This window comes from Zootoca vivipara, chromosome 2 (genome assembly GCF_963506605.1).
Source record: "Zootoca vivipara chromosome 2, rZooViv1.1, whole genome shotgun sequence".
NCBI classification, from domain to species: Eukaryota; Metazoa; Chordata; class Lepidosauria; order Squamata; family Lacertidae; genus Zootoca; species Zootoca vivipara.
Window position 1 is genome coordinate 3,732,451 of NC_083277.1, and position 22,109 is coordinate 3,754,559.

General features: G+C 45.0%; 1 protein-coding gene across 3 annotated transcripts; it reads left to right on the forward strand.

The window, feature by feature from the left end:
- Positions 1 to 79: 79 nt before the first annotated feature.
- On the forward strand, positions 80 to 14,773 carry LOC118081208 (zinc finger protein 2-like). Of its 3 annotated transcripts, none has more exons than XM_035107527.2 (6): positions 80 to 319; positions 5,062 to 5,638; positions 8,794 to 8,920; positions 10,745 to 10,830; positions 12,211 to 12,337; positions 13,371 to 14,773. In XM_035107527.2, exons 2-6 carry the CDS (start codon positions 5,240 to 5,242, stop codon positions 14,552 to 14,554), a joined length of 1,923 nt encoding a protein of 640 aa, XP_034963418.2. In that variant the 5' UTR covers positions 80 to 319; positions 5,062 to 5,239; the 3' UTR covers positions 14,555 to 14,773. The 3 variants fall into 3 exon arrangements, with proteins under 3 accessions (XP_034963418.2, XP_060125133.1, XP_034963417.2); XM_060269150.1 differs by lacking the exon at positions 80 to 319 and adding an exon at positions 1,932 to 2,051 and having other exon boundaries at positions 13,374 to 14,773; XM_035107526.2 differs by lacking the exon at positions 80 to 319 and adding an exon at positions 1,934 to 2,051.
- Positions 14,774 to 22,109: the final 7,336 nt, after the last annotated feature.

The following is a 22,109-nucleotide window of genomic DNA, read 5'->3' on the forward strand; positions in this document are numbered from 1 at the left end:
CAGCAGCACCTTAAAGACCAACTAAGTTTTTATTTTGGTATGAGCTCATACCAAAATAAAAACTTAGTTGGTCTTTAAGGTGCTGCTGGAAGGAATTTTTTTGTTTGTTTGTTTCGACTACGTCGGACCAACACGGCTACCTACCTGCTGTAACTAAAGCTGCAATAAAGAGCATGAAGTCACTACAGGACTTCAAAGTCCAACCCCCTACATTGCAGGAAGAGAGCCCTCTCCTCCTCCATGAATTTGTGGGAATCTCTCATGAAAGCCATCATTGACTCCTGTCGCAAGGAGTTCCATTGATTATCATCGCACCGCGGTGAGAAACGTTTTCTTTCATCTGTCCGGATCTTCCGATTTTTAGCTTCCTCGAATGCCTACGAGGTCTAGTGTCAGGAGCTTGGAAGAAAAACTTTGTATGGACAGAGGTGGGGGCGCTTCCTTTTTTCAGAGGCCGACGGAGGGAGGGGAATCGCTTCCTGCTTTGCACGGTTGGGATCTCATTCCTAACAACAAAAGAACAAGTTGTTGTTGTTGTTTTATTATTTCTACTTCGACCATCTGGCTGGGAACTCTGAAATTATAGCTCTGCGAGGGAAGGATCTCCTAACAACTATTGGGACCTTTAACAAACTACAGCTCCCAGAATTCTTTGGGAGAAGCCGCAACTGTGTAAAAGCGGCATCATTTTACTTTAATTGTACTGTACAGTACTGTACTGTATGAATGTGGTCTGAGCCAATGAGGCAGCTCGCCAGAGTTTCAGGGAGGAGTTTAGGAGATAGAGATTAAATCTAGAAAAGCTCAAATGTATTGCCTGAGTGACTTTTCTCTCTCGTTCTTGTTACAGGTAGGTAGCCGTGTTGGTCTGAGTCGAAGCAAAATAAGAAAATTCCTTCAGTAGCACCTTAAAGACCAACTAAGTTTATATTTTGGTATGAGCTTTCGTGTGCATGCACACGAAAGCTCATACCAAAATATAAACTTAGTTGGTCTTTAAGGTGCTACTGAAGGAATTTTCTTATTTTGCTCTCGTTCTTGTACACGACACATCTAATTACAGGTAGGTAGCCGTGTTGGTCTGGATCGAAGTAAAATAAAAAAATTCCTTCAGTAGCACCTTAAAGACCAACTAAGTTTTTATTTTGGTATGAGCTTTCGTGTGCATGCACACTTCTTCAGATACCATGGACTTCCATTTCATGCGGCTCAATGTGGTGCCTTCCATAGTTCTGGTTACAGGTAGGTAGCCGTGTTGGTCTGGATCGAAGTAAAATAAAAAAATTCCTTCAGTAGCACCTTAAAGACCAACTAAGTTTTTATTTTGGTATGAGCTTTCGTGTGCATGCACATGCACACGAAAGCTCATACCAAAATAAAAACTTAGTTGGTCTTTAAGGTGCTACTGAAGGAATTTTTTTATTTTACGACACATCTAAATCAGTGTTCCCCAAACTTGGGTCGCCAGCAGTTTTTAGACTACAACTCCCATCATCCCTAGCTAGCAGGACTAGTGGTCAGGGATGGTGGGAATTGTAGTCCAAAAGCAGTTGGGGAGACCCAAGTTTGAGAAAAACCGATTTAAAACATGCCCTGCCAGAAATAATCATGGGGAAAGTAGTTTTCTAAGGGTGCTGGGGTTTACAGTTCTGTGCGGGTTAAACAACAGTTCATGGGATTCTTTTTGGGGCGGGGATGTGCTTCAAACGTCCTGCTTATTATTTTTTATAATTATATTGCATCGGGCTGCTTCTTTACAAACACACACAAAAGTCTCAAAGCCACTTAACATCAAGATAAAACACGAGCAAGTAAAATTAACTGGAAGCCTTTAAAAAAAATAGAAGAACGGGCAACTCAATGCAACGCGCTCCTCTACGAGCAAAGCTTCTGGAGAGAGAGCGGGGGTGGGGGGAATTCAGCAATCTAAAGGTTAACGCGAGAGAGTCGGCCTTCCTAGAGAGGCGCCTCAGAAGAAAGAGGAAGGCCCACTTCCTGCCTGCACCACCCCCACCCCTCCTGCTACCATCCCACTGGCAAAAGAGCATCTGGTGAGTGCAAAAGGGCCTCTCCGGGAAGGGGAGATTCCCCAGGGAGGAAAATAGCTCCAAGGGGAGTAGGGGACGGCATTGCATTGTTGCAATTGCATTGCATTATTGTAATTGCATTGCATTGTTGCAATGCAGTGAATTGCATTGTTGCATTGCATTGCATTGCAGAGGAGTGGGCTTTGGTCGGGTCCCGTGGGGAGAGAAGCCCATGGCAGACAGGAGGAGGCAGGCAGGGATCCCCCAACCTCCTACATCCCTCTTTTTTCAGTCCCTGCAAAGGGAGAGGGGGTGGGGGTGGGGAACCTCCAGGCTGTCACTATTTGGGGGCGGGGGGCGGGGATTCAAGCGCATACCGGATCTATAGGTTTGCACAACTGTCGCCAAAAACCCACTACAAAAGCCAGACTTTTTGGCCTCCTTTGTTGAGCCCCAAGCCTGCTTTGCTTTGCTGAAAGCGTGCAACGGTGCTTAAACCAATTTCCCCACTTCGTTGTGCGTTTGTTTTCATTTCTCGCCCCATCGACTAACGTGACACGGGGATGTCCATCCTGCATAACCAATAACCCACCCTCCCACAAAAGCAGTTACCAAACTGCAAAAACTGCTTTTAATTGAGTAAACCTCAGTTTCCTGCTGTGTAAATTGGAAAAGAGGAAGCTGTCCTGTACGTTCACACTGTACATTTAAAGCACTTAGACACCATTTTTAAACAGTCATGCCTCCTCTCCCTGCAAAGCACGAACTGCAATTTTAGCAATCAATCCCCCTTCCCAGGAAACTCTGCGAATTGTAAGGGCGATGGGTGGGTCTCTTAACAACTCTCAACACCCCTTTAACAAACTACAGCTCCCAGGATGTATTTTTTTGGGGGGGGGGGAACCATGAACATTTAACATGCCATCATAAAATTGTAGAGTTACAAGGGACCCCAAGGGGCATCTAGTCCAACCCCCTGAAATGCAGGAATATTACAGTTCTTTAAATGTGTGGTGTGAATGAGGCCTCTGTCAGGACCACTGGTCAATATTCATCAGTATTGTTTATTATGAGGTTCAGGGGCTGTCCCTGTCCCTGTTATTTATACCCTGCCCATCTGGCTGGGTTTCCCCAGCCTCTCTGGGCTGCTTCCAACAAAGATTAAAATACATTAAAATGTCACACATTAAAAACTTCCCTAAACAGGGCTGCCTTCAGGTGTTTTCTAAATGTCAGGTAGTTGTTTATTTCTTTAACATCTGATGGGTAGGGTTGCCAGACTCAATAGAGGACAGGACTTCTGTGCCTTTAATTGCCCTGCTCTCTTTTGAGTCTGGAAACCTTAAAGAGAAACCAGCAGACCCTTTGTGTTTAATTTCCAAGCACAGTCCTGTCCTCTATTGAGTCTGGCAACCCTACTGATGGGAGGGCGTTCCACAGGACGGGTGCCACTACCGAGAAGGCCCTCTGCCTGGTTCCCTGTAGCTTTGCTTCTCACAGCGAGGGAACCGCCAGAAGGCCCTCGGTGCTGGACCTCAGTGTCCGGGCAGAACGATGGGGGTGGAGACGCTCCGTCAGGTATACTGGACTGAGGCCATTTAGGGCTTTAAAGGTCAGCACCAACACTTTGAATTGTGCTCGGAAACGTACTGGGAGCCAATGTAGGTCTTTCAGGACTGGTGTTATATGGTCTCGGTGGCCGCTCCCAGTCACCAGTCTAGCTGCCGCATTCTGAATTAGTTGTAGTTTCCGGGTCACCTTCAAAGGTAGCCCCACGTAGAGTGCATTGCAGTAGTCTAAGTGAGAGATAACTTGAGCATGCACCAGTCTGGAGAGACACTCCGCGGGCAGGTAGGGTCTATGCCTTTGGAAATACAGTGGTACCTCGGTTTAAGTACACAATTGGTTCTGGAAGTCTGTACTTAACCTGAAGCGAACTTTCCCATTGAAAGTAATGGAAAGTGGATTGATCCGTTCCAGACAGGTTCGCAGAGTACTTAAACTGAAAGTGCTCAAACCGAGGCGTACTTAAACCGAGGTATGACTGTAGAGTTTTGGACTTTCTGCATTTGGACTCTTGTTAGTTTACCGCCCTCTGAAATTCAGGGGTGCCTGGGAGAGGGCATTCTCTGTGCCAGCCATGAGTTTTGGATTTTCCTCCCGGCAGAGGGGGGGCCTATTCCATCTTTCGTGAGGATGAGACACCAAACACACTTATTCCAATTGGCAATACAGTGTTATCTTGGTTGTCGAATGCTTCGGAAGCCGACCATTTCGGTTGGAAGTAAATGCTTCCATTTTCAAATGTAGCTTGGAAGGCAAATGGCTTCCAAGGTGCATTTCTCAATTTTCTCAATGGAATTTGCCGACCGCCCATTGTGCCTCGGTTGTCAAACGTTTTGGAAGTTGAATGGTCTTCCAGAATGGATTACGTTCGACAGCTAAGGTACCACTGATAATAACAATAACAATAATAATTAATAATAATATCAGAGGATGTTTTCCAGCCTCCAGCTATTGATCTGACTGCAACCAAGAAGAAATTAATAAGCTATTTATGGAGGTTTTTGAGGCCAGGGAAAACAAGAGAAGGGGCTGCTTTGTGGGTGGCCCACTTACTGATTTTAGAAATGTGATCCAAGTTTGAGTCCCCAACACTGTAGAGACTGTAGAGTAAGAGCTGTTCGACAGTGAAATTTGCTGCCAAGGAGTGTGGTGGAGTCTCCTTTGGAGGTCTTTAAGCGGAGGCTTGACAGCCATCCGTCAAGAATGCTTTGATGGTGTTTCCTGCTCGGCAGGGGGTTGGACTGGATGGCCCTTGTGGTCTCTTCCAACTCTATGATTCTATGAGACCTAGGGGCAAAACCATTGCATGTGGGTGCATAACTTATTTATTTACTTATTACCTGCCATTCATGCTAAGGTGCCAGGGCAGTTTACAGCATTAAAAACAGTATTTTAAAAAGCATTTCCAAACAGCTCTTCAATCTCTGGTTTCTCACTGAGCCTTACCATCTGCCTGTCTTTCCTGCAGGGAGAAGTCCTGGTTGCTTGCTTGCTGGAATTGTGAAAACACCTTTGCTCCACCCAGAAGAACTCCATCCCTTTTGCAAGCCTCCGATCCGGACAGCTCTTGGCTTTAGCAAGAGAGAAATTGGCGGGAGAATATATTTAGGGCGATCTTGGAAGCCGCCTTGGAGTACAGGGTGAAGATGAAGGAGCGAACCGCAGCTGGCCCTGACGCTGTTGAGATTGGGAGCCATGGGACATACAGGGGAAAGTCTGTCCCAGAGATCCCGGGTGTGGACGATACCAGCTCTGATGACCAACGCCAGCGCTTCAGAGGGTTACTCTACCAGGAGGCCGAGGGCCCCCGAGAGGTTTGCAGCCGACTCCACAGTCTCTGCCGTCAGTGGCTGAAGCCGGAAAGGCTCACCAAGGCTCAGATGCTGGACCTGGTGATCTTGGAGCAGTTCCTGACTATCCTCCCCCCGGAGATGGAGAGCTGGGTCAGGGAGTGTGGAGCAGAGACCAGCTCCCAGGCGGTGGCCCTGGCAGAAGGCTTCCTCCTGAGCCAGGTGGAGGGGAAGAAGCAGGAAGAGGAGAAGCAGGTGAGAGAATATTTTCATCTTGATGGTTCCATGGTGGTTCTTTGCCTCTGCAGCGGGAGCCAGTCATGCTTCTGAATACACCCCTTGCTGGAAGACTCAGGAGCCGAGAGTTCTCACGTGCTCGGGTCCTGCTTAAGGGTTTCCCACAGGCATCTGGTTGGTCGGTGTGAGAACAAGTTCACATCAACCAATGTGCCCCTTTGGTTTCAGATTGTACATGGGTAAAGGTACAGGCACCCCATACCATTTGGTCCAGTCACGGACGACTCGGGTTGCGGCGCTCATCTCGCTCTATAGGCCAAGGGAGCCAGCGTTTGTCCACAGACAGCTTTCGGGTCATGTGGCCAGCATGACTAAGCTGCTTCTGGCGAACCAGAGCAGCGCACGGAAACGCCATTTACCTTCCCGGCAGAAGCAGTACTTATCTCATTCCGCTTTGGCGTGCTTTCAAACTGCTAAGTGGGCAGGAGCTGGGTCCAAACAACAGGAGCTCACCCCATCGCACGGATTTGAACCGCCGACCTTCTGATCGGCAAGTCCTAGGGTCTGTGGTTTAGACCACAGCGCCACCCGCGTCCCGCTCACTACATGGGTAGATGAGTCTAAAAAACCCAGGACACATATTTTCACAGCCCTCCAGCGGCTACGGTGGCTCATTTAGCGTTAACTTTGGGAAAGTGTACTCGATTCTGACCAAACTCAGCGTCCTGATGTATATTTTGCTCCAGGAGACTTAGTTGGGTCAGAATCGATTGCACACTTCCAGAGTCAATGCTAAATACATTACTTTCTAATTGAAACACCTCTTAATTCAGAACCAGTGAGGACTGAGATCTTGTTAGTGGTAGAGATACTCTCTTTTTAGAAATAAATTTATTTATTTGGTCTTTCAAATTGAAATTTTACAGGTATATCAAACATAAATAATAAACCAAGGAATCTCCTCGACTCCCATCCTCCCTTTCGTGGGTCCTAATTTAATCATTTCCTCCCGCATCTTTTTCTGATGATCCAAATCTTTTACTTCCCTGTTGTGTCCAGAATTCACCCTTAAACTAAAGTGATATTCCGATCCTACTAACGGTTTTAACCATTTACAATGGTCTTTAAGGTAAGTTACTTTTCCCTGTTCCTTATTAAAACTTTGGTCTTCCTGATTTCTGATTCTTCCAGTCATGCTAGCCATTGCAGCATAGTCCATCAACTTCATCTGCCATTCTTCTCTGCTAGGGACTTTCTATCTGTGCAGAAGGTCGCATACTTCCTCCTGTGGCCTTGCACTGAGCCAGACCATTGGTCTGTCTAGCTTCAGTATTGTCCATGCTCAACTGGCAGCAGCACAACAGGATTTCAGGTAGGAGCTTCTCCCAACCCTACCTGTAGAAGCCAGGGATTGAACCTGTGGCCTTTAGCTTGCAAGGCAGATGCTCTCCCACTGTCTGAATACCTGGAGAGCCGCGGCCCGTGGCCTTTCCTGGGCTAGATCAGGTCTGACTCCGCTTAAGGCAGGTTTCTGTGTTTCTTACTAAATGGGCCCTTCATCTAAAACCGAGGAGGACTGGGATCTTGCTTTAATTTTAGGGGAAGGGCTGTAGCTCAGGGACAGAGATACTTCTTTGATGCAGAAGGTCCCAGCCTCAATCCCTGGCATCTCCAGAAAGGGCTGGAGAAGACTTCCTGCAGGAAACCCTGGACAGCTGCTTCCAGATAAGTGGCAGGCAGGGTGGGGAAAAAATCAATAATTTTTTTATTTTAAAAAAATCAATAATTTTTTTATTTAAAACAATAATTTTTATTTAAAAAAATCAATAATTTTTATTTTAAAAAATCAGATTTGTTTGATTTAAATCAGATTTTTTAAAATTGGATTTTTAAAATAAACTGCTTTTGGACAAAAATCTTTCTAAAGATTTTCTATTTAAGTGACATTATAGTCCAAAGGCTATTCATCAGGAAATAAGGATTTGCTTTAAGTTTTTCATGTGTGCTAAAACTCAGTTAAAAAAAAAAAGTTTAACCACATCAGTTAACAAACATGGATCCATATGCTATAGCGTTATTGTTTTAGCTAAATAAATTGTTCAAATTGTTGTTAAGGAAATGATTCTCCTTCCGATAAAGTACGGCAGGAAAGTTGTCCAAATATAAAGAGTTAACTGATTAAATAATTTCATAATTATCTGCCTATGCATTTCTAATAGTATAACCAAATCAGAAATTTTTGATATAGCTGTAAAAGCTACTCTGAAAATTTATTATTCCAAAAATGAAACCTTCATCTGGTTGTAAATACAGTGGTATCTCGGGTTACAGACGCTTCAGGTTACAGACTCCGCTAACCCAGAAATAGTACCTCGGGTTAAGAACTTTGCTTCAGAATGGGAACAGAAATCGCGCAGCAGCAGCGGGAGGCCCCATTAGTTAATGTGGTACCTTAGGTTAAGAACGGTTTCACATTAAGAACGGACCTCCAGAACGAATTAAGTTCCTAACGCAAGGTAAAAGGTAAAGGTAAAGGGACCCCTGACCATTAGGTCCAGTCATGATTGACTCTGGGGTTGCGCGCTCATCTCGCATTATTGGCCGAGGGAGCCGGTGTATAGCTTCCAGGTCATGTGGCCAGCATGACAAAGCCGCTTCTGGCAAACCAGAGCAGCACATGGAAACGCCATTTACCTTCCCGCTGTAGCGGTTCCTATTTATCTACTTGCATTTTGACTTGCTTTCGAACTGCTAGGTTGGCAGGAGCTGGGACCAAGCAACGGGAGCTCACCCTGTCACAGGGATTCGAACCGCCGACTTTCTGATCAGCAAGCCCTAGGCTGTGAATTAACCCACAGCGTCACCTGGGTCCCACTTAACCCGAGGTACCACTGTATTAAGATGATACCAGCAAGAACGAGTCTTTCTGTAAAAATATTGATTTAAATCAAGTCTTAATGACTAGTGATTTAAATCGTGATTTAAATGATTTGATTTAAATCAAATCCACCCTGATGGCAGGCCGGCCAGTCTCTGCTTCCTGTGTTCCTATTCCAGCCCCACTGAGTGCTGCAGGGTTTTGCAGAGATGGAAGAAGAAGATGGTGAAAATCCATCCCACTCCCCCTAGTTCTCCTCCCTGCTCCCTGAATCAAATCTTGGTTGCTGTTTCAGGTGCCACGGTCCCTCCTGCAAGCGGTCGCTGATTCCCTCGAGTCAGAAAAGGACGTTCCCAATGCCTGCAAGAAGTCACTCTGCGTGGGAATCGTGCCAGAGATTCGGACTCAAGATTTGGCACTGGGTAAGGGAGGATTTCCTGTTCCTTGAGTTCCTAGGTGCTATGACCGTTCTCCAGGAAAAATGTCTAGATCCCCCTCTTCCTTTTTGTGGATGCCTGTAATTAATGAGCCGCTGATCTTGCCTGTGGGGGGGTGCCTGTCCATCTCCGGGTGAGGGTCCTCCCCACCACGACTCCCAGAGCTTATTCCTCTCTCAGCCTGAGAGTTGAATTCAGCATAACTCTAAGCTGGGTATGACTGCATGGAGCAAGTTCCTGTTTGCACCATAAGATTCCCCCCCCCCCAAATTCCCTCCCCCATTGTGATGCCTGTGCATCTCTTAAATCTCTTTGGAGTTTTCTCTTAACTCTCCAGAAAAGATTTAGCAGGCTTTGGGGAGAGGGAAAAATCCCACTGCAATAGTCAATCTTGTTCCGTCCACACAGTTGAGTCGAGTCCCATCTTGTCTCCTGTTTTAATTAATGTATTGATTCAGTGTAATTGTTTTACCATGTATTTCAGTTACAGTATGTTTATCTTCCTCCTCTCTAATTTTAAAACTGATCTATGGGGAATCTGAAAGTGGCAAATTAAATGACTTGGTGATCATAATGTTTTATTGTTGATGATTATTTATGTCCCTCTATAAACGCCGTAAAAATTGGAGTTCTTGGGAAAGTCCAGAAATAAACGATAGATTGCAAGAACTCAGGCCACAAGAAGATGGATTTCAAATAAATCTTCACAAGGTTTTATTGATGTGATGCGGAGTTTAAATGGGAATCAATCCCAATGTTGAAGGCAAATAAAGGTACATTCCAGTAAAAATCAGGACAAGGCCCTGTTTCGACTATTCTTCGTCAGCAAAGATTAACAGGTCAAAGTGTACCAAATGAGCGCCGCAACCCCAGAGTCGTCCGTGACTGGACCTTACAGTCAGGGGTACCTTTACCTTTATATTATCTTGTTACCAAGTACTGTTTTGTTGTAGTTGTCTCAATTTATATCCCAGAATCACAGCATACTAGTAAAAAGTATAATTTAAAATATCCTAAAAACAGTTTAAAGCAGTCACAATTATCCTCAGGGTTCTCAGGATTTCAGCCACCAAATGCCTGGGTAAAGAGAAAGGCTTTTAAATGCCTTCATATGTCATAGCTGCCAAGTTTTCCCTTTTCTCATGAGGAAGCCTATTCAGCATAATGGAAAATCCCTGAAAAAAAGGGATAACTTGGCAGCTATGTCATATGTAGAACTACATTATATTATAAGGTGGTATATATATTTAGGAAGTATTTTTGAAATATTTATATTTTATTAAATTTTCACATAATCCATCTTAGGTACATCACAAATATCCATTTTTGTTTTTTCTTTAACTTCCCATATTGTTCGATAAAGACCTTATAATTCAGATCTTTTTACTGCCTTCTTGTTCATTAACAATACATTCAATATAAACCTAACAAGAAGAAATTCCACTCTCCTAGTCTGGCAGTTAGGCTTTGCCATTTCAACACAGTCCATTAATTTTATTAACCCATTCATCTTTTGTAGATGTTGTTTCCTCTTATATTTAGAAGTAGTATTCCTTTTGTTTGTTACCTGATTTATATCCCACCATTCCCTCCCAAAGGAGCGCAGGTTGGCATTGCTGTTATGAAATCATTGCATTACACTTGCAAGCATTTTAGAGAAATACTGTGTGCTGATACCTTTTAGTGCGCGGTTGCCCCTTCAAATTAACCAAGCAATAAAAAAAAGTTGGCAGCTCATGGGCATAACAGCAGCAACACTCCTTTTCTAAAAGCCAAAACAACATCTGTTTTTGCCATCTTCTGCTCCAGGCGACGGGGTGTTGTCCCTGACCCTCTCCGAATCATCCCTCATTTGTGAAAGAGCAACAGCAACATCTTCTGCACAGTCAACTCGGGTAAGGACCGTCAGAAAAATGTGTATACAGGATGGTCGGGGAGCCTCCTCGTTCCATAGATTCACAGAAGTGTAGAGATGGAAGGGAACACCATGAGGGTTATCTAGTCCAGCCCCCTGCAATGCAGGAATCACATCTAAAGCACCCCTGACAGGTGGGCCACCTGACCCCCTCCAATGAAGCAGAGTCCACCACCTTCTGAGAGGGTCTGTTCCACTTTTCGAGCAGCTCTTACCGCCAGAAAATTCTTCCTAATGCTTAGTCAAAGTGCATACAGTTGTACCTTGGTTTTCGAACAGCTTAGTTTTGGCCCCCAAACGCCACAAACCTGGAAGTGACTGTTCCTGTTTGCGAACTATTTTTGGAAGCCAAACGTCCCAGTACGTTTCCGAGCACAATTCAAAGTGTTAGTGCTGACCTTTAAAGCCCTAAATGGCCTCGGTCCAGTATACCTGAAGGAGTGTCTCCACCCCCATCATTCTTCCCGGACACTGATGTCCAGTACAGAGGGCCTCTGGCAATTCCCTCGTTGCGAGAAGCCAAGTTGCAGGGAACCAGGCAGAGGGCCTTCTCGGTAGTGGCGCCCGCCCTGTGGAACGCCCTCCCATCAGATGTCAAAAACAGCTACCAGATTTTTAGAAGACACTTGAAGGCAGCCCTGTTTAGGGAGGCGTTTAATGTTTAATCGATTATTTTATTTTATTTTTCTGTTGGAAGCTGCCCAGGGTTGCTGGGGAAACTCAGCCAGATGGGCGGGGTATAAATAATAAATTATTATTATTATTGGGCTTCCGCTGCTTCCGATTGGCTGCAGGAGCTTCCTGCAGCCAATCAGAAGCCGTGCTTTGGTTTCAGAATGTTTTGGAAGTCGAACGGACTCCTGGAACAGATTCTGTTCTACTTCCAAGGTATGTCTGTATATTGGGTGCCTGTCATATTTTGATAGAGAGGCTGCGAGCTCTGCTTATTTTGCTTAGGCAAAAGTTTTACTCCAAAGGGGTGGTGGAGGTGGTTTGGAAGGGGAAGCTCATTTCTTGCAAATCAGAAATCTTTCAGAATCTTTTATTTGTATGCTGCCTTTCCAAAGTTAAAACAGTGCTCAAGGCGGCTTACAGCATATAAAAAAAATTAGATAACTACAAGCACAGCAAAAGTAGTCATAAACAATTAGCGAAGCGTCAAAAAGCGCACAACCCAATTGAACAATTTCCACATAATTAATAATATCCAAAATAAGGATACAAGAAAGTAACATCAACAACATCAACAACCATTCCCACAACAACTGCCCTCCACTAAAAATACCCTAGCCCAAGATATATATGTATAAATGTAAGATACATATAACTTGAAGGACATGGCGTTTTCTTCCTCATTCAGGGTCCCATGGCCTTTGAGGAAGTGGCTGTGTGTTTCACCGAGGAGGAGTGGGCTCTGCTGGATCCAGGCCAAAGGGCTTTGCACGGGGAAGTACAAATGGAGAATTATTGGAACGTGGCCTCTTTGGGTAAGGGTCGCACTTTGTTAAGTCCCAAAATTTTGTTATAATACAATACAGCTTTTAAAAATGCAGTCATAAAATATAGAGTGGATCTTGAAAATAGGTGTCCAAGGGCAGGTTAAAGAGCTTCATCTTCAGCATATGATGAAAACCATCTACAGTGGTAACTTGGTTCTCGAACTTAATCAGTTCCAGGAGTTTGTTCAACCCTGAAACCTTTCAAAAACCAAGATGCGGCTTCCGATTGGCTGCAGGAGCTTCCTGCACTCAAGCGGAAGCCGCGCCGGACGTTCGGCTTCTGAAAAATGTTCTCAAACCAGAACACTTACTTCTGGGTTTGTGGAGTTTGGGAGTCAATTTGTTCGGGAGCCAAGCCATTCGAGTACCAAGGTACCACTGTAATGAAGTTGCCAGACACACTTCTGTGGGGAGGGAGTTCTACAGCCACCATCACTATCCTGAGCTTCCGAGGGGGGGGGGGGGTTTGGAGGTCTGTAGGAAAGGAGGCAGTTTTTCATATATTTGGGGCCTGAATGATTTATGGCTTTAAACACAAGCACAAGTACCTTGAATTGGGCCTGGGAATTAACCCATTGCATGGTACCCAATGCAGCTTGGAACTGTAAGTAAAGCATTTTAAACTTACTTAGCAGTGTGTGGTCTGTTCATTGCAAAAGGGGTAGGTCAGGCATGTCAAACATGCGGCCCTCCAGATGTTTTGGACTACAATTCCCATCTTCCCCAACCACTGGTCCTGCTAGCTAGGGATCATGGGAGTTGTAGGCCAAAACATCTGGAGGGCCGCATGTTTGACATGCCTGGGGTAGGTCAACTTACATGCAGCTGAGATGGGATAAAGAAATGCAGCTTCCACATTCCTTCCTAAGTCTTTGGAAGGAATGTGGAAGCAGAACCACGCCTGTACAACGTCTTCTCTGCAGTAGTAAATTTGGCATGATGGGTGATTTAAAAAAAACACTTCCTCCTTGTTCCCCTGCTGCTTTGTCCTCTAACCAAGTTTCTCTCTCTTGTATTCCAGCAGGTGATGAGTGGGAGCATAAGACTGATGAAGGGACATCTGGAGAGTCTTCGGAAAGGAACAAGAATCTAGAAATGGAAGAAGAGATTGGAGATCAAGTTGAGCCAGAGAAGCAGGAAGGAATTCAAATAGAGAAGTGGATGAACGAATCTGTTACTTGGCAGGGTGACAATTTCCCCGAAATCTCAGTTCTGCAGGGAAAACAGAAAGGGCAAAGAAAAAATGTCTGCCCAGTATGTGGGAAAAGTTTCAATCGCAAGTCAGACCTTAACGTTCATTGGAGAATCCACACAGGAGAGAAGCCATACAAATGCCTGGAGTGTGGAAAGAGTTTCCGGCAACTAGCAAGCTTCTCATCACATCAAAGAATTCATACAGGAGAAAGACCATATAAGTGTTCCGAGTGTGGAAAGGGCTTTTATGACAAATCGAGTCTGGTCATCCACCAAAGAATCCACACAGGGGAGAAACCATACCAGTGCTTGGTATGTGGGAAAGGCTTTCATCAAAGCTTCGGCCTGACTTCCCACCAAAGAATCCACACCGGGGAGAAACCATACGTTTGCTCAGAATGTGGGAAGAGCTTCTACGATAAGCCACACCTTACTAGACACCAAAGAATCCACACGGGGGAGAAACCATATACTTGCATGGAATGTGGAAAGAGCTTCAGCCAAATCACAAGCTTCACTTCCCACCAGAGAATCCACACCGGGGAGAGACCCTTCATGTGCTCGCACTGTGGAAAGAGCTTTTACGACAAGTCCAACCTTCTCACACACCAAAGAATCCACACCGGAGAGAGACGGTACGAGTGTCAGGAGTGCGGGAAGACCTTCAGCCAGAAAAAGAGCCTCACCTCCCACCAAAGCATACACACAGGAGAGAAACCGTATCAGTGCCCGGAGTGTGGGAAGTATTTCAGGCAGCAAACAGACCTTACTTCACACCAGAGAATTCACACTGGGGTGAGACCTTTCCAATGCCTGGAATGTGGGAAGAGGTTTTACAGAAAAGCGGATCTAAACAGACACCAAAAAGTTCACTCTGGGGTTGGGAGACCCATTATTGCCTGGAGCGTTGAAATGGCTTCAGATGGCGTATCCATCTTATGCCCTCTAGGGGAATTTACAGAGGAAAGCCAGTGTATGGCTTCTGAGATTAAGCAAGAACCCTGTTGCTAGCACAGCCCTTATTAGCCATCAGAGAACCCACACAGGAAATTCAACTCCTCTGCCCCAAATGAATACTGTTGGAGTGTGGGGAGTGTAAGAGAAGCTTTCGGAGAATTGAAAAGCTTGCCAACTATTTTGTGACATTTCAGTTGGCCCAAAGAAAGGCTTTGCCTTACTGTGGACTTCTTATTTTGTACTCTTATTTTTGCACTTAAGATTTCTGTAAAAAAAAGAAAAAGGTTTTCATACTATTCTGAACAAACGAATGAAAGCTTCAAGTCTTGCATATGCAAGAGAAACTGGTTTTGGACCATGGTTTGTTTCTGTCGGACCACCTTCTCATATGAGCATGCTTGGATATCAAGGTCATCTACATAGGCCCTCTTGTCAATTCCAAACCTACGCATGGGAAGGGGCCTTCCTCTGTCGCCACACCCTACCCGTGGCGATTTCACAGAATCGTAGAGTTGGAAGGGACCGCAGGGGCCACCTAGTCCAACCCCCTGCAATGCAGGAATGTTTTTGTCCAACGTGGGACCTCAACCCATGACCCCGAGATTAAGGGTCTCATGCTGTACCAACTGAGCTATCCGAGGTGATTTCTCTCCATCCCCCGATTCATGGCCTTTGATTGCAGTGTTAAGACCAGCCTTATGTTTAAGCACTAGCCTAATAGCCTTAGGAGACAAGGAATTGTAGGCAGGGAAGTGGGGGGGGGCAGTATTCTGTATCCTCTCTGAGTTCACAAAATGCAAATGGGTTGTCAGAGGAGGGCATAGGTGCCAACTCCCAGATTGAAAAATCCGGGATCGGCTGCGGCGCGGCAGCAGAAGTCGCGCTGCGGCCATTTTGGAACTGGGCAGAGCAGCACCGGAAGTTGCTTCTACGCATGCTCTGCCCATTTCCAAAATGGCCGCAGCACCGGAAGTCGCACTGTGGCCATTTTGGAACTTGGCAGAGCAGCACCGGAAGTCGCTTCCACGCATGCTCTGCCCATTTCCAAAATGGCCGCAGCGCCAGAAATCGCTTCTGCGCATGTCCAGAGACTCCAGACATGTGCAGAAGGAGCGTCCCCAGGCCGGTAAGAATCCGGGGGATTTACGGTTTTTTAAAAAATCTGGGCTGCCGGCGGGAAATGGCTGGAAAAACGGGGGTTTCCTGGGGAATAAGGGAGACTTGGCAGCTATGGGAGGGATGGAATTTTCTGGCACTATTTCCAGCCCAGCATTATGGTAAGAAAATAATATAATGGCAAGTCAGTAATTTTTGTGAACTTCTTTATAAGGCCGGTTTATTTTAGGGAGGTCTTCGGCATTTGGAGGTTGGATTTGATTGATGGATTTGCCATAATTTATATATAATCTTTGTGGGATATTTTCAGTGTTACTTCCTTCTTCTTTTAGATATTGCATGGCCATGATTGCATAAGTAACATTCATATTTGGTTTACGCGCCTTGTATTTTCACAAAGCATCTTCACTGCGGCATTTTTTAATCTCTCTGATTAGGATGGGGTGGGAGAGGAGGCAAAATGGAAAGCTGTTTGTCTGTGAAGTTTGTTTTTATACTTTTCTGCTTTCTGTTTGGTGCTGTCTCTCTCCTTTTTATTGAAAGTTTTCAACATCAAATGAAATAAAAGCCTAATAATAATAATAATTTATTTATACTCCGCCCATCTGGCTGGGTTTCCCCAGCCACTCTGGGCGGCTCCCAACAGAATCTTAAAAACATGATTAAACATCAGTAAAAGCATCCTAAATGGGGCTGCCTTCAGGTGTCTTCTAAAAGTCAGATACAGTGGAATCTTGGTTGTTGAACGCTTTGAAGCTGAACAATTTGGAACCTGAACGCCGACAATCTGGAAGTGAATGCTTCCGTTTTTGATCAATTTTCGGAAGCCGAATGGCTTCTGAGCCGCGTTTTTCATTTCCCCCCCATTGACTTTGCAGCCAGCCCATTGATCCTCAGTTTTCAAACTTTTCAGAAGTTGAACGATCTTCCGGAATAGATTAAGTTCGAAAACCGAGGTTCCACTGTAGTTGTTTATTTTCTTGATATCTGATGGGAGGGTGTTCCACAGGGCGGGCGCCACTACCAAGAAGGCCCTCTGCCTGGTTCCCTGTAACCTCACTTCTCTCAGTGAGGAAACCGCAAGAAGGCCCTCGGAGATGGACCTCAGTGTCCGGGCTGAAACTAATATAAAAAAGAGAAAAGAGCAAGATTGAATAACAGAAGCAAGACAATAAAGATGGAAAAGAAGAAAAAGGGAATACGTATAAAGACTGCTATTAAAATGATTTCTTCATCCTTATTCCACACAAAAAAGAGTTCTGAATCCTCCCAGCTCTCACATAGAATCATAGAGTTGGAAGGGACCCTGAGGATCATCTAGTCCAACCTCCTGCTATGCAGCAATACGCAGCTGTCCCGAACGGGGATCAAACCTGCAACCTTGGTATTATCAGCATCATGCTATAACCAACTGAGCTATCCAGGCTTCCTCTATAATTGATATGTAATCTTTGTGGGATATTTTCACTGTTGCTTCCACCCCCCACTCCCAAATCGCTCTATTTCTGGCTTGTAGATTTTGTTCTCTCCCTTTTGAAATACTTCTCGTTTGTGCTTGCATATGTTGTTGCTTTTAATTGCATATTATTATCATCATCGTTGTCATCATTTTCCTTAGCAGCATTGAACTATATATGGAAAGGAAAGGCATAAGCATTGAAAGCAAATGAATAAAGGATAACTTATGGGCACACGAGTTCTTTACTGTGTGAGAAGGGATTATCTGATGCCCTTATGGCTCTTTGGGCTTTCTTGGGACACCTGGAGTGGTTCAGAGGATGGCTCGCTCCTGAGAGATGTAGGCTCTGCAAGGTAAGGACTCTGCAACTCCTATTGGCTGCTGGTGTACAGCTGCTCTGTCGAAATGCATTCATCACCAAATGGCTATAGGTGGTCTAGTATGATCACATCTAACGCAGGGATTCAGGCAGAAGTCTCTCCCAGCTCTTCCTGGAGATGCCAGGGATCAAACCTGAGATCTGCTTGCAAGGCAAATCTCTCTCTCTCTTTGGCAATCACTCGTAGCGAGTAAGATTGTCTTCCATAAACACAGTTTTAACAGTGAGTCCATGACTGGAGGCCAACTCTGGATCCACACATCCTTCTACAGTGGGGACATAGGTTTCCGGGCGGGAGTTGATCACAGTGAAGGTTTGCCAAGCATGCCTTCCTCTTACCACATTTCTCCCTTGTGTCCTGAGTTCGAGCGTCTTCAAAGCCCATGACACCTTTGGTAAAGATTCTTCTCCAACTGGAGCGCTCGCAGGCCAGTGTTTCCCAATTGTTGGTGTTTATACTACATTTTTTAAAAGATTTGCCTTGAGAGAGTCTTTAAACCTCTCAGCATTATGCTTTCCATTTTTAAGTTCGGAATAGAGTACAGTGGTACCTCGACATACGAATAACTACTTACGAACGGAGCTCCGTCCGCCATCTTGGAAGCGGTTTAGATAGGATTTTTTCGACTTACAAATTTTTAGATAGGGTTGCTTCGACTTACAAATTTTTTCTCCCAATGCATTCCTATGGGATTCGACTTGCAATTTTTTTTTGACTTCCGAATGTGCGTTCGGAACGCATTAAATTCGTAAGTCGAGGTACCACTGTAGTTGCTTTAGAAGACAATAATTAGGCATCCGAACAACATGATAAAGAAGCTATTGCACTGCACTGGAAAGAACATGACCAGCAGTTCCCCCTGCTGATGTCCCCTCACAAACGCTCTACCCCTGAGCTATGGCCTTTCCTCTTGCAAACCTGTTTTCCTCCAGCTCTGCACCTGCTCCTCAAGCCACACACAGAGTTCCTGACAGGGTGGAGGTGATGCTTCACCTCCTAATTATGGGAATCATAGTGATTTAGTTCTCTCTTTTTTCTCGCCCCAAAACTCAAGGGACTTGACCCCCCCAAGCATCACCTTATTTTTGTTATTCTGCAAATAACACAAATCTCAGAATGGAGAGATGTGTGAGGCAGCTTAATTCAACAAGAAATGCCTGCTTAAATACCTGTGAAACCGAACGCTTTGAGGCAGGCACGGACTCTGCCAGCCTGAAGACGCTGTAGCATCCCTCTGCTCTTAACGTCACCAGGGTCTTGCTATGCTGAGAGCAGCCACAACAGAGGCAATGAGAGTGGGCAGACCCAGAGTGATGCTGTTGCTGCTGCTGTTGCTGCTGCTACGCTTTGTAGGATCTGGGATGCCAAAGGCAAAATGCCCCTTGAAGATGGAAAGGGATGTTCCAGATGCATTGAATTATTACATGCCAGGAGACTACCTTATAAGTGGGGTCATTTCTACAACGCATGTTTTTCATGCAGCCAACAGTTTCTGCGAAGCACCCCAAATTGTGCTCTATGGGTAAGCACTTCTATGGCAATTGGTTTCCATGCTATTATGTTGTTGTTGTTTAGTCGTTTAGTCGTGTCCGACTCTTTGTGACCCCATGGACCAGAGCACGCCAGGCACTCCTGTCTTACACTGCCTCCCACAGTTTGGTCAGACTCATGTTGGTAGCTTTGAGAACACTGTCCAATCATCTCGTCCTCTGTCGTCCCCTTCTCCTGATCTTCCCCAACATCAGGGTCTTTTCCAGGGAGTCTTCCCTTCTCATGAGGTGGCCAAAGTATTGGAGCCTCAGCTTCAGGATCTGTCCTTCCAGTGAGCACTCGGGGCTGATTTCCTTCAGAATGGATAGGTTTGATCTTCTTGCAGTCCATGGGACTCTCAAGAGTCTCCTCCAGCACCATAATTCAAAAGCATCAATTCTTCGGCGATCAGCCTTCTTTATGGTCCAGCTCTCACTTCCATACATCACTACTATTGCAATGCTATTATACTCAACTCTGATTTCCCCCACTCCCCCACTCCAGGAATCAGGGTCCTGTTTTCTGGAAGTGTCCGTGGAGACACAAAAGGCCAATGGATGTCGCTTCCATCCTTTGTCTTCCCACCTGCAAAAAGCAAAACAGCTACCGTACCCATTAAGTTGCTAACATATTGAAGCTGAATCCTGAAAATATGTAGGCTACCTGTTCCCAGTTCTTGATTTCGGAGGTGGGCAGGTGGCCTGGTGTAGATGGGATTGGGTTCTTTTGCAATGAACAGGTACATAACTTATTGGTTCTCCTGGATCCAACATTGCTACTGACCAGGATGGCAATATTCCACATCCACTGTGAAGGCAGCATTTCCCTGAATACCAGTTGCTGGGTTTCCGCTTAGAATTCATATAATCCCTGTGTTTAAACATATGCCAGTTTGTTTTCTGACACAACTCAAGGTGTCAGGGATGAAACTTGGCTTTCTTTCACCTGGGTCAAAGACTCAGTTTGACACACACAAGAATTCAAAGTGGATTGGCTACATTTTACTTCCAAATTACAGGAAGGGATCAATACAAAGTGCTTTGTACGTCAGCATCACATTTCTTTCATTGCAAGTATTTTATTTTCAATATAAAGAGGACTCAGCTTTTGTAGCTCATTGCATGCAGCAGTGCCCTCTTTATGTATTCCCATGGTGGAAACATGTATGCTGTCCTCTAGATCAGTGTTTCTCAACCAGTGTGCCTCCAGATGTTTTGGGACTACAACTCCCATCATCCCTAGCTAGCAAGACCAGTGGTCAGGAATGATGGGAGTTGTAGTCCCAAAACATCTGGAGGCACACTGGTTGAGAAACACTGCTCTAGATCCAAACACACCCATCCAGAGAGAGAGAGGGAACACATAAGCAAGCATTACTCCAAAGTACAGTACTTATCCTGTGAACTGGACATTGAAATTGTTTAACCCTGATAAACGCTCCTGTTCCCAAAAGGGGCAGGAGGTGTTGATCTGACCTCCTCACCACTTTTTTTAATTAAAATTTATTTATTCTTCAATAATTTACCAAATTCAAATTTAAACTCAGATCAAATTCATTTACAAAATACAAACTCCAAGAGAAATACAGATTCAAATAGCAGATTATTGCTAACAAAAATAAAGATTCTTACAAAAGAAAAAAAATACCCCTTACCCACCCTTTCTCACCCTCCACCCCCTCCACCCTGTGCTAAACTTCCAGCCTATTCTCTGTTTCGGTTTATATATCCAAATTTCTTTATGTATGCCTTTCGCATATTAAATTCATTTTATATATTTTTCTTGAGCCCTTCACCTGCCTGCTAAAAGATCAGCATTTCCCACAATTTTTGCTTTATATTCATCAAATTTCTTCCAATCTTGATCAATTTTCTGCTTTGATATTCCTTTGCTTTCTCCTACTTTCCTTGCCATATTTTGATATTTTACCATTTTGATTCGCCAATCTTCTACTTTCGGAATTCCTTCACTTTCCCAATTTATAGCCGTCAGAAGCCTGGCTGATGCGGTAGCATACATCATTGTTATACACCTGGTTTTTTCCTTTATGCCTTCACTTATGCTCTTCACCACTTTTAATTGACCTCTGAGATGCTGAAGGAAGCAGAAGCAGAAGGAAGCAACAAAACTTCCCCTTTTCAGCTTTGCCTGGGAAGAAGCCTTTCCCAGGATTTCTCTCTCACACACAGTTCCAAAAACAGGGGGGTGAGGGGAAGGAGGTTCATTCACTTTTGCCTCTGCAGGTTTCCCTGCTTCCCTTTGCAATTAAGCACCCCTCCCATGCTCAGCAGTGCTCCACTCCATGACTGTGATCAGAGCTGGCCAGGCAGGAAATGAGTCAACAGTGTGATGCAGCAGCTAAAAAAGCCAATGCAATTCTGGGCTGCATCAATAGGAGTATAGCATCTATTCTAGATCAAGGGAAGTAATAGTACCACTGTATTGTACTCTGGTCAGACCTCATCTGGAATACTGTGTCCAGTTCTGGGCACCACAGTTCAAGAAGGATACTGACAAGCTGGAACGTGTCCAGGAGAGGGCAACCAAAATGTTCAAAGGCCTGGAAATGATGCCTTATGAGGAACGGCTTAGGGAGCTGGGTATGTTTAGCCTGGAGAAGAGAAGGTTTAGGGGTGATATGATAGCCATGTTCAAATATATGAAAGGATGTCATATGGAGGAGGGAGAAATAATGTTTTCTTCTGCAATGGATTCAAGCTACAAGAAAGAAGATTCCACTTAAACATTAGGAAGAACTTCCTGACAGTAAGAGCTGTTCGACAGTGGAATTTGCTGCCAAGGAGTGCGGTGGAGTCTCCTTCTTTGGAGGTCTTTAAGCAGAGGCTTGACAGCCATATGTCAGGAATGCTTTGATGGTGTTTCCTGCTTGGCAGGGGGTTGGACTGGATGTCTGGATTTCCACTTTTTGAAATATGGCAACCCTGGGGTGTGTGGGTGTGTGGAGGGGAGGTGTTGCTTAACTGGCAAGCAGCACACACAAACCAAAATGTGATGAGGGTCTCCTGTGATGCTTCATGCTAAAGTCTGTGCCAACACTGGTGTCCAGATACTAAGGATTAAGAAGGCAGGGATTTGACCTTCTTTGGAGGTCTTTAAGCGGAGG

What these genes read in the sequence shown, in the direction of transcription:
- LOC118081208 (XM_035107527.2), top strand. Translation starts at nt 5,240, where the DNA reads ATGAAGGAGCGAACCGCAGCTGGCCCTGACGCTGTTGAGATTGGGAGC. An exon ending in AGCAGGAAGAGGAGAAGCAG is followed by an intron (nt 5,639 to 8,793) that starts GTGAGAGAATAT and finishes TTGCTGTTTCAG; the next exon opens with GTGCCACGGTCCCTCCTGCA. An exon ending in GACTCAAGATTTGGCACTGG is followed by an intron (nt 8,921 to 10,744) that starts GTAAGGGAGGAT and finishes CTTCTGCTCCAG; the next exon opens with GCGACGGGGTGTTGTCCCTG.